This window comes from Berghia stephanieae, chromosome 5 (assembly GCF_034508935.2).
Source record: "Berghia stephanieae isolate SIO BIC M18660-M18661 chromosome 5, UCSD_Bste_1.3, whole genome shotgun sequence".
Taxonomy (NCBI): domain Eukaryota; kingdom Metazoa; phylum Mollusca; class Gastropoda; order Nudibranchia; family Aeolidiidae; genus Berghia; species Berghia stephanieae.
In genome coordinates this window covers 52,254,676-52,265,911 of record NC_088364.1, presented here as the reverse complement: position 1 = coordinate 52,265,911, position 11,236 = coordinate 52,254,676, and the positions used below count along the sequence as shown (strand labels likewise).

At 34.4% G+C, this 11,236-nt stretch overlaps 1 protein-coding gene across 1 annotated transcript; it reads right to left on the bottom strand.

Moving 5' to 3' along the window:
- Nucleotides 1-3,032: 3,032 nt before the first annotated feature.
- LOC144973162 (uncharacterized) lies at nt 3,033-10,895 on the bottom strand. The gene is made up of 5 exons (XM_078915283.1): nt 10,636-10,895; nt 7,622-7,657; nt 5,181-5,327; nt 4,679-4,824; nt 3,033-3,370 (listed from the first exon to the last, which is right to left on the bottom strand). The coding sequence occupies exons 1-5, from the start codon at nt 10,739-10,741 to the stop codon at nt 3,269-3,271; spliced, it is 537 nt and encodes a 178-aa protein (XP_078771409.1). The 5' UTR covers nt 10,742-10,895; the 3' UTR covers nt 3,033-3,268.
- Between the last annotated feature and the right edge of the window lie 341 nt (nt 10,896-11,236).

Genomic DNA, 11,236 nt, shown 5'->3' with positions numbered 1-11,236 from the left:
CGTTGTGTTTGTAGATTTTTTGTTAAAGAAAAAAAAATATAGAAATGAATTATGGTAAATTGTACTCAGGACCTAACTTTTACCTCTTTAAAAAATACATTAACCCATTGCTTGACAGCCCAATCTCAGGAAGTTTAATCCCAACAACCAGGTACAGTTAGATAACTCTTGCCAGACAATTTACTACACGTCACCAAAAAAAAAAAAAAAATCATTGTGCCATCTCTATTAGTGGGATTTTTATATTTTAAGTTGTGTTAGATAGCGGAACAGTTTATCTACATTGGATACCAAGAAACTTATATGTTTGGCCCGAAAATGCCGAAAAATCCTCTATTTTGACATTGTTTCGGATGTCTGAGTCTGACCACTTTGGGGTTGGTTCTGGATCACTATTTTCATCAATATCGGGTTCTAACGATGTCTCTTCTATTTCAAAATTAACTACAATGTCCGATTTATCACCAGAATCACTACCAACATCGTTCAAGCAACTTGGGTCTTTTTTTCGAATCGCTGGTCTCAGTTTGTCTTTAAAAATGAAACTGTAATAGTTTCCGTTAACAGTTTGACCGACCAGGTGGTACAGGCCAGTTCAGTATAATGCCATGTGTTTAAAAAAAACAACAATGTGCATCACTTTCTTCTCTCTTTATTTTCTGTGTTCCTCATTCTGCATATCCTGGGTGGGGTTCCTGACCTCCCATAGTGGGCAGGTAGGCACTTACTGTGTCTTCTATCCCCCTATATTTGGTTTCCAACATGCTTTCTGTCTTTGTCTTGGAATGAGATTTCTTGATTTTGTCCTGGCCCTGGCCACATACCCTGGCTGAGAGGGAAACAGTCAAATGTATAGTTAGTTTTGGGAGATATTTTTTCCTTGTAAATCATCTTTCTGTTATGCACTGTATTATGTTTTGCTTACATATTATATATGATTTCTAAACATTTGAGTGTATTCCTCTTAGTGGGGACCTTAGCTTGTGTATGGATGAGACTTTTAGGTGATCTCAAACTAAGTACTTTGATAATGTGCACTTGGAATCCACATCAGTTTCCTATATGAACCAATTCCCCTTTGTCTTACCTTTTCTTGGGTGCTTTTGTTGTAATTCTAGAACTTTTTACTATCCCATTTTCTTTCTTTTTACTGGCGTTGATATGACCTTAATGTGTTGCAAGCGCCGTAAAACCCTTAAAAACAAACAAACAAACATCCTGCATGTTAGATCTCCCAACTTCCTTGACCCACCCTCTGTTTGAATTGAAGGAGCATTGTGCTCCAAAACTTTACAAAGGTCTCTGTGTATTTCGACAACAGGCTTGCCAAGAAAAGTTGGAAATTTGATGACAACACGAAAATCGTAGCGTGAGAAGGTTGCATCAATCTTTTGCCCTGCCATTTTCCTTTGATTACACTTGGACAAGGAGCAAAAGTACAACAAACTTGCCATTCCACAGCTCAATGACAGGACAACCAATATACTTAAAATTTGGCATCAAGATTACTTAGATATGATGTCATATTATGGTAGTTTTAGGTTGCATTTTAGCAAAGTTATAGAAGATGGAACTTAATTCTGAAACACACCTCGTATTTTCTTATACCCCCCTCCCCCCAAAAAAAAAAATAAAAAGGCCTCCATAAAGATTATTAGTAAAGTAATTCAATCATTTTTGAATGGCTGAAAACTTTTCCTTGACATTTTAAAATAAAGATGAAATTTTAAAAAAGAAAAAAAGAAAATGAGAATCAGACGATTGTATGAACCAGCAGTGGTATGGTCTTAACTTTGTACCTTGAAATTACTGAGTTCAACTCCCCATCATATAATACAGTATGACCTCGAGCAAGTCACCTCGCCTTTGCTCACTTCCGGTTTTCTCTCGAAATTGACCATGAACAAAAAATTTCCCTTTGGGGATGAAGAAAGGGCATTTTATCGACTTGTTATTTTTTAAAATCTGTAAAACCGTCCAAAACAAAACAATGAGAATGATATAAAAGAAAGAAAAATATGGAGGTAATTGCTCTTACTTAAATCAGTTTTTTAAACTTCATCTAATATTGCGAGGTAATATTTTGACTTGATCTTTTAGATGAGATTTTGTCATTGCATAATTAATATGAGGTTGTTTATATAGATACTGTGTGTGGATTAATACTGAAACAAAACTAATCTTTGGACTTTTCAAAGGCTTAAAAAAAACCCAAAACAAACAAACAAAAAACTCTCAATTTAGGAAAATATAACATTTAATAAAAATATAGATACAGAAAATAAAATACTTAAGCACTCGCAATTCAATTATTTCATAGCATAGCAAACTAGGTTAGGAATTAATAATGATATGCAAAGAAATAATAGTTCTATAACAGTTTGTTGTATAATGGAAAAAAACAATTGTTACCATGATCTGAATAAGTATAACAATAATAATTAAAATAGTATTGCAAATTTTGATTACCTCCATTAATATTGGAAAAAAAACATGGCAAATCTAATTTTTTTAAAAATGGCATTAATGAGATTCATTTAATAATCTCAGAAATAAAATTGGTGCTGCTATGTGGTCTAGTGGTATAACACTTGCTTTCGGATCGGAAGGTCCTGGGTTCAAGCCCCACTCGGCGCATAGTTGAGTCCTTGGAAAAGGCTCTTTACTCACATTCTCTCACTGTACTCAGGTGTAAAACGAATACCTGGCCATTAACAGCGTTGGCTTTGTCCGAAAAAATTGTAATATCGCCTAACAGGCATCATGTCCTGTCCTAAATGTTAAATGTTGCTGTTGGCCAGGGATTTCTTGTAAAGCGTTTTGAGCATGTTTAGTGGATATTGCGTTATATAAAAGAAAAATAATAATTGGTGATTAGGTAAAGAAAATGAAAAGAATGAAAATATCTCACTTATATATGTATTGAAAAATACAAAACAAACTCTGTTTTGTACTGTTTCAATATATATATATATATATATATAATATATATATATATATATATATATATAATATATATAATATATATATATATATATATATATATATGTGTGCAAGTCACATTAACTCTTTATATTTTCTTTATCTCTTTATTGAATCACTTAGGCACCCTTAGTTTTAACTTTCAATAGTTATTGCTGTGTGTTGGGAGATTCCAAAATCAAGGTTCAAGTGTTAAAATTTTGATTTAAAATAATGATTTTAAATGCAACAAGGAATATTTACAATAACGGACAGGTTAGGAAATAAACTGCAGTACTTATAACTATTAAAACTCGTCATGTTGTTCATGAACAGGATTTGCCATCCTGATGTTTCGACCGGGAACCACAGTAAAGCCATGGTCACTGTCAATGTGAATCATGGTGTCCTGGATTGAAGAAAAATAATAAACATCATATTAATCAAAAGAAAAAAAAGTAGTCGTTCGGATTCATTAGGCAGTTTCTATTGCATGATATGGACAATAGCAATTGCTTGCTACCCTTTTGATAGGATGCTAGTCTATCGTGAAGTACTTTCTACCAGATCTACCAGACCTAGCTACCCAATCACTGCTGGGTGGACAGGAAGGCAGAAAAAATTTCTATAAAATAAGATTCATTCACTGACTTGTTGAAGAGTATCACTGTAGATGATTTAATGATGATTGACTTAAATGTTTAATTAAAGGTAAGTTTTTAAATCATTTGACAATTCATTGTTGGACTGAAAAGTCTTAATGTGGTGTAGTTTTTACCTCCTAACCAATAGGTACTGGATTCAAACCCCACCGGATGTGCTGTATGGCCTTGAGCAAATCAAGATGCTAAAGCTCATAGGGACACTTTTCAAAAGGAAACCCAGAGTTGTGCTAACCACAACAACAACAACAACGACAACAACAATAGAGAAACACTTGCTAGCAATGCAAATCAAGATGCTATAGCTCAAAGGGGCACTTTTCAAAAGGAAACCCGGAGTTGTGCCCATCACTCAAACTCAAAGATAATTTCCCTTCAGGGGAATTTCTAAAAATGTACTAACAACAAACAACAACAACGATAACAATAAGAATAAAGAAACACTTACAGGTGACAGGTTTTAACTTAATGGAAATCTAAGCAAGCCTTGAATACACCCAAAAGCAGTTCCTAAAAATCCTATCATGTGTTTATAGTAAGAGATATTAATAGTATGTGAATATGCACAAATAACATTCAGATTTAATGTTTATCCTCTGTTCTTGTTAAATCATGTGCTTTCTTCTATTTAAAGAAACAAAACAACCCAAAATGACCCCCCCCCCCCTCCAAAAAAAAAAAAAAAAGCAAACAAACAAAAACCAAAATACAACAATTACACCCCCTTCTCTAAACCCCCCCCCCCCCCCCCCAAAAAAAAAGCAAACAAACAAAAACCAAAATACAACAATTACACCCCCTCCTCTAAACCCCCCCCCCCCCCCCCAAAAAAAAAAAAAAAAAAAAAAAAACACAAAAAAAAACAATATAAAACATACACACACAGACACAGACACACACACACAAACACACACACACACACACAAACGAAACAATAATTACACGAATCAAAAAAAAAAACACAAAAAAAAAAAAACGATTTAAAAAGGCAAAAACAACCCAAACTTAACCAGTTTTATGTTCATTGAATTCTGTGGTATCAAAATGTTGTATACCTCTTTGTCTTGCCATTTGTGTGAAATCCCAGCACACAACTTCATAATATCTAGACAGATGTGTTGGGCAAATTCCAAATACGTCGGTTTTTTCGGTTGGCTGTAGTGATAAATTAGTTCTTTTCGCAATTCTCCTCCATGGTAATCTGAATAACAAACCAAATCAGGGTCATTTGGGATACAACTCGTCATGTTTCAATTTTTAAAACTAATAATTCTACATGGTGATTGATCACAATCTCTATTCATAATCAGACAATAACTGTATATCTGGTTTTTATTTTTTAAATGCAAGGACGATATTTCACTAATGAATAAAGAAATTTTGAAATATACCTTTTAAAAAAAATTCAAATCACTATATTTTTAAGGTTACTGTAACAAAACGTTTTTTTTTTCTCCTGAAAATAAATGATATAAACTGTGTGATTTCAATATTTAAACAATGACTCCATTCACATAAACAATATATTAAAAAAACATTTAAAAAAATCAATTTTACCTTTTATAAACTCACAAACTTTGACCATTTTCTTGGGATTATACTCGGAAATGCTGAACCTTTCTTCTTCACAAACGTGGTTTAAAACCTTGTCCACCTGATGATCAATATCTCTTTTGTCAAGATTGCCTAGCATCCTATCCAAAACTGCACGAAGAGAACGAGTGAACAATAAAAGTTAGCGGTGTTCAACAAAATTCTAAAACACAATAATTGTCAAACTAGCTGTGAGCTGTTACAACAGTAAATAGACCTTTTTTGTCATCTACAGAATATGATTCAACCATTGTTTATTTCCTTTCTTGCCTTTTTAGAAATGAGGTGAGGGGAGGGGAAGGAGGAGGTTTGGCGTTTACTTTTATTTCAAAGAGCATAGCTCCCTTATTTAGTATATATAATTTTTTTTTATCTGTTGGTGGTTTGAATGACTAAAAGGTTTGCTGAAACGAAGCGTTAGATCAAACAGAACAAGCTTAAACAAAAAATAAAAGAAACATATTTAGAATTGCGTGGAAGAATTGATATTTTAAAAAAAGGGTGGGGAAGAACTGACTTTTTGCTCAGAGGATCCAGAAAATTTGTTTTATGAATCTGTTGTCTGAACTTATATCTTAAGCTACAGATATACATGAGTTGTGCAGTCGCTCATTATTTGACTGAGCAGTCACTGTTGTGGTAAATCATGAAACAGTTTGACCGAAAATGATCTTTACAAAAATTGAATGGTGGTAGTTTTCTATGGTTGAGAGAGGCAGTTGAAAACCTGTGCCATTGTTTATTGGATATTTTAAGATAATAATGGAATTCATGTGGTTTTTGAAATGTTAAGCATTTAGTATTTTCTTTTGTTTTAAATGGTGTCTTTGAAAACCCGCAGATAGTTAACTTGATGGAATTTATTCGCATGTGATTTTTAATATTGTAATGATGTGCAGATTTCTACATCTGTCTCGCAGGTCAGGAAGTTTGGGTTATTGAGCAATTTATTTATGGCAATCATCATTGTTTGCAATATTAAAAGAAGTAAACTTTCATCGCTTGGACACTGGTCAGACACGACAGCAAGGATGGTGGAAGATCAATGGAGAAGAGGAAGACAAAAAAAAAATGTGACAGGACAAAATCAAGGAATGAAACATTTTGACGTTATACAGACCTGCCAACTTTTCAGAATGTTAAATAGAGAATTTTAGTCAAACTTGAACCTGCCACATTGACAACTAATAACAAATTCAACTGGCAAATAAAAGAAAATAACTTACAGTTACAGGATTATTTGGAAGGGTATGTGTTTATTTTTTTCCACTTTAGCATGTCATGGTCACAAGATGATGTCATCCTGTTGCTATTACCAGATCCAAGCCAAATGAATACTTGACAATAAGGAACCATATACCATATTATTATAATATCAAATATAACCATTGTGATTAATATTACCATATTTCTCAATTGTTGTAATTTACCATGTTTATAAAAATTCACTTTGAAAAATTGTAAAAATGTGAAGCTCTTATTGGGAAAATCTATCTGTAATCGGGAGTTAAGGAACAGGGCAACTAGATCAGGAATTTCCCGATCAAATCAGTAGGATTGGCAGATCTGGTTATAAGCAGTCAGAGATGAGAGGCATCAGATTGTGAAGGCTGCATCCCGCAAGTCCCATCTGACGACCATCTGGTAATGGGAATGAGTGAGTGAGTAAACCATTGATGTCGACTTTCTGATATAGATCCCAAACAATTCACTTTACTCAATCGAGGTTGTTATGAATGGCAGGTATAAATTCTGTGAGCATGATGCCGGACTGAATTTAAGGTTTTAATTGGGATAACCGATTGCTTACGTAGCAATCATCTTGTCTGATCCTTGGATCATGGTTGTAATGCTTTAGATCCTCAGATAAAAAAAAATTGTCATGGGGGCCAGGACTCAAACCTGCTTGAATTTTCTTGTCAGTTTTAAAGTCAGTTTTATTTTCATATATATAGCGCAATATTCGCTAGATGTGCCAACATGCTTAGAAGATGTCTCATGCCTCAACCCTTTGATAAGACATGATGTCTGTATAAATATTTTTCAACAGAAATAACATTGTTACCAGCCAGGTTCAGGTTCTCCATTTACACCTGAGTACAAAGTATAAATGTCAGTAAAAAGCCTTTTCCAAGGAATAAACTTTGCGCTGCCCAGGTCAAAAGCTGGGTGTCATACCACAAGATCACAAGTCAGCTCATGATGTGACATTTCTTGGCTTGGAAGTGCATAGCACAAGAGAATGCCAGTTTTCAGCAACACAAAGTAATTTTGCAAGATAAGAAGCTTCTGTTCCTAAAGTTAAATCTTTTGAATAATTTTTATACAATCGATTGCACTTTCTTGTGCATTTAGACCTTTAATTTGGTCCTTTTGTCAGGGTTATCTTATACTAATTTTCTTACCTTTAACTGTCAAATCACAGCCACTGCATCTCAGCTCTGAAAAATAATAATAGAGATACTTTTCAATTCACATAAACAAATTTATAAAATAAATATGCATAACTATATAGCACATCTTGACAGCTATACTTTGCTTCATATGCCTAGCAATGCCTAATTTATTAACCTTATATCCTTAAGTCATCTGTTTGGGACCATGATTTATTTATAACCTCCTATTTATAAACACTGGGTTACTGCCAATAGCGCGGCAATCATTCATATTTGAGTCCATAAGTGTAACTGTTAAAAATACCTTATCCAAAATACCAGACAAAACAAAACAAACAAACAAACAAAAAAAAAAAAAGACCCCCCCCCCCCAAAAAACAAAAAACAAACCCCAAACAAAACAAACCCCAAAACAAACCACAAGCAAATCAAAACAAATAGGGCTAGTTTGAACTCATTATCATCAATGTTGTCGACAAAGATTACCAACTTAGACAATTGTAAGTGGTTTCAGGAGATATACTGCCATTGCTGCTGAAGATGATAATGTGGAAGCACAACTTTTACACAAGGTGTTTTGTTTCTACAGATCATGACCAAAATGTTTCAAAATGCGTATCACTAATGTCTACATTTTTAAAGACCTATTGCTATTTAATATGTTGATTTAAAAGATTAAGGAGTGGGGATGGGAATTAACGTACTGATACAGCATGATTTTGGTTTTAAAAAAGTAATTCATTTACGTAAAAATGTCAATGAAAGTGGATGGTTGGCTTTTCATAAAAAAAAAAAAGTTCTCTTTCAATTAATAAAAAAGATTAATATACAGTGGAACCCCCTTATAACGATATTGTCTGAACCAGAAAATAATGTCACCTTAGAGAGTTGTCGTTATAGTGGAACAACTAAAAATAGCGCTTGGAAGGGTGGGGGGTTAAAGTATTTGATAATAGTTGTCTTTTTCTAACAATCTATAATGGATGATCACCTGAAGTAGGCTACCTTGAAAATAGTGCCATGTCACTTCTTAAAAACTGAGCCAGCCATTGCTTGCTTAAAAACTCGTCTTTTCTGGCTTGTCTACAAATACCTTTGCCTGGGTTATAACAATAGGCCATGACATCGGTCTGTTGATCACTCGACTTTGCCTGAATTATTTCTGCACCACTGCATCAACATCACCATTTGTCAGCAGTCGCTGCTTTTTTTCTTCTTCTTTATTTCCCTCTCTCTCTCTCTCTTTCTCTGTCTCTGTGATTCAAATCCTACTGTTCCAATTTACTCTCGATTTTTGATTATCTTTGTCGAGTTATGGTGAACTGAGGTCTGTTTCATAGATTAGGCAAAGCAAAACAAACAGATGGCCTAGGTGGAAGCATTCACCCACTGGTCAACTGTTGTGTTGCTTGCTCATGCACCAAAGGAATTATAGTCAGCGATTTTCTTTCAAACTTGGTAGAAGAAGGAGTGGGAATTGTAATTCATTTTCTTATCCATGCCCATGATAAGCAATCAGAGATATTGATAGTGGGTCGATAAGCGCACTATCATATAAAAGAGGAGTGTTCCTTGGTTTGATGCATTCACTAGCTGCGGGTGACCAGCTTGTGTACACTTAAGCAATGCAATACACCAGGAAAGCTAGGTTTTAATCTCATCTTGCCTCAGCTCCAGAAAACATACACACCAACTGGTCAGGAGGGGATTGGATATCATTGATCAGCAAATCAATCTACGACTATGGGATTTCATTTGTGAGAAAGCATAGGACCAGACATGTGGCCTTGACTATCAATTTGAAGTTATTGGTTGATTTTTCTTGTCAATTTTTAAGTCAGTTTCTTTTTATATAGAGCAATATTCACTAGATGTGCCAACATGCTTAGAAGACAAGGTGTCTCATGCCTCAACCCTTAGATGAAACATGATGGCTATTATAAATATTTTTCAACAGAAATAACATTTGTACCAGCCAGGTTATGTGCGGCTATGTGGTCTTGTGGTATGACACTTGTTTTCGGATCGGAGGGTCCTAGGTTCGAGCCTCACTCGGTGCATAGATGAGTCCTTGGAAAAGACTCTTTACTCACATTCTCTCTCCGTACTCAGGTGTAAAATGAATACCTGGATGGCCGTCAACAGCATTGTCTCTGTCGGAAAAAATTTGTAATATTGCCTAATAGGCGTTATGTCTCGTTCTACATTTTACGTGTTGATGTTGGTCAGGGACCCTTTGCAAAGCGCTTTGAGCACATTTATTGGATATTGCGCTATATAAAAGCTCTAGTTTATATAAAAGCTCTAGTTTAAGATGATGATAATGTCATGTCGCTGTTGCTGTACATGGTTTTGACCAAAATGTATGTCGTTATGGTGAGTTTTTAAAATAACTAATAGGGACTTGAACTCTCTATATATATAACTAAAGAGAGGATGTCACTATAATGGATGTAGCTGTAAGTGGGCTTCGCTGTATATCAGAAATCCGTCATAGACCCAACAGTAGCCATTCAGATCTCAGACAACATAAAAAAGACAATCAAACAGATTGAATATAAGAGGAAACAAACATCAAACTACATACAAAAATTTGCAAAAAAGCAAAGCATATAAATTCATTTTTTTTCCTTGAACCATTCTAGAACTAGAATGGAATTCATTACCACCAGAAGATACCAATATTAGAAGATACAAAGTAACACAATAATTCAACAGGGCACTTAACTAGATTCAGAAAATCGACACACATTTTAATATTAAATTGTTTCATGATGTATTTGTGAACTTTGCAGTGCTGGGCCCATATTTTTTCAAACATATGACGTGTAAACCCGAAGACCAAAAAAAACCCGGAAATAAAACTGTGAAAATTGATAACGATTTCTCGGCTTTTGATTGCTTCGTTAAATCTAAGTCTAAGACCAGATGCAGACGACTACTTATAACAATATAATTCCTTCATTCTGAATGAGGAAAGGGGTCCACCTAACTATTGTTACAAAACTCAACAAAACGCTCACCTTTCGAAACTTCTTTGAAAAATTCTTCCTTTGCAAAACATTTTTGAAGTGAAATAAGCAAGAAAAGGAACGAGAATTTCAAGTAATTCATAGCTAAAAGAGCCATGTCTTTGAGTTGAATGATGAAAGGACCTTATTATGAACAGGTCACTGCTTAACTAGTAAACATGAAATGGGTCAGAATTCAACAGGATATGGTTTATATATCCTACTTTTATGTGCGTCACAAAGACGTGGCTGAACTGAAAAGCGTCGTTTTACCGGAAGTGTTGTCATGGTGTACTGGTGTATTCATTTCTAGGGGAGGCTACTATTGATAAATATTACAAAATTTTTATAATGTTGGGTTGTCTCTCTTGATGATGCTGTTCACCGTGCACAATGAGAAACACATAAAGATTTACATTCTAATAGAAAGTAATTATAGCAATTTAAAATTTAACAACCCACCTATTGATGCTATGCATTTAGCCAAAAATACTCACAGCATCCGCTAGCGGGATATAACGAACTAAGACACATTACTACATGCAACCTTGAATTGATAGAATTTAGTGAGAACTACTCATAAAAATGACTGCTAAAAACAATAACAGTGATC

Coding starts and splice junctions, on each gene's coding strand:
- LOC144973162 (XM_078915283.1), bottom strand. CDS start 10,741: ATGGCTCTTTTAGCTATGAATTACTTGAAATTCTCGTTCCTTTTCTTG. Junction 5,328..7,621: donor CTGTGATTTGACAGTTAAAG/GTAAGAAAATTA, acceptor CTCTTCGTGCAG/TTTTGGATAGGATGCTAGGC. Junction 4,825..5,180: donor AGTTTGTGAGTTTATAAAAG/GTAAAATTGATT, acceptor TTTGTTATTCAG/ATTACCATGGAGGAGAATTG.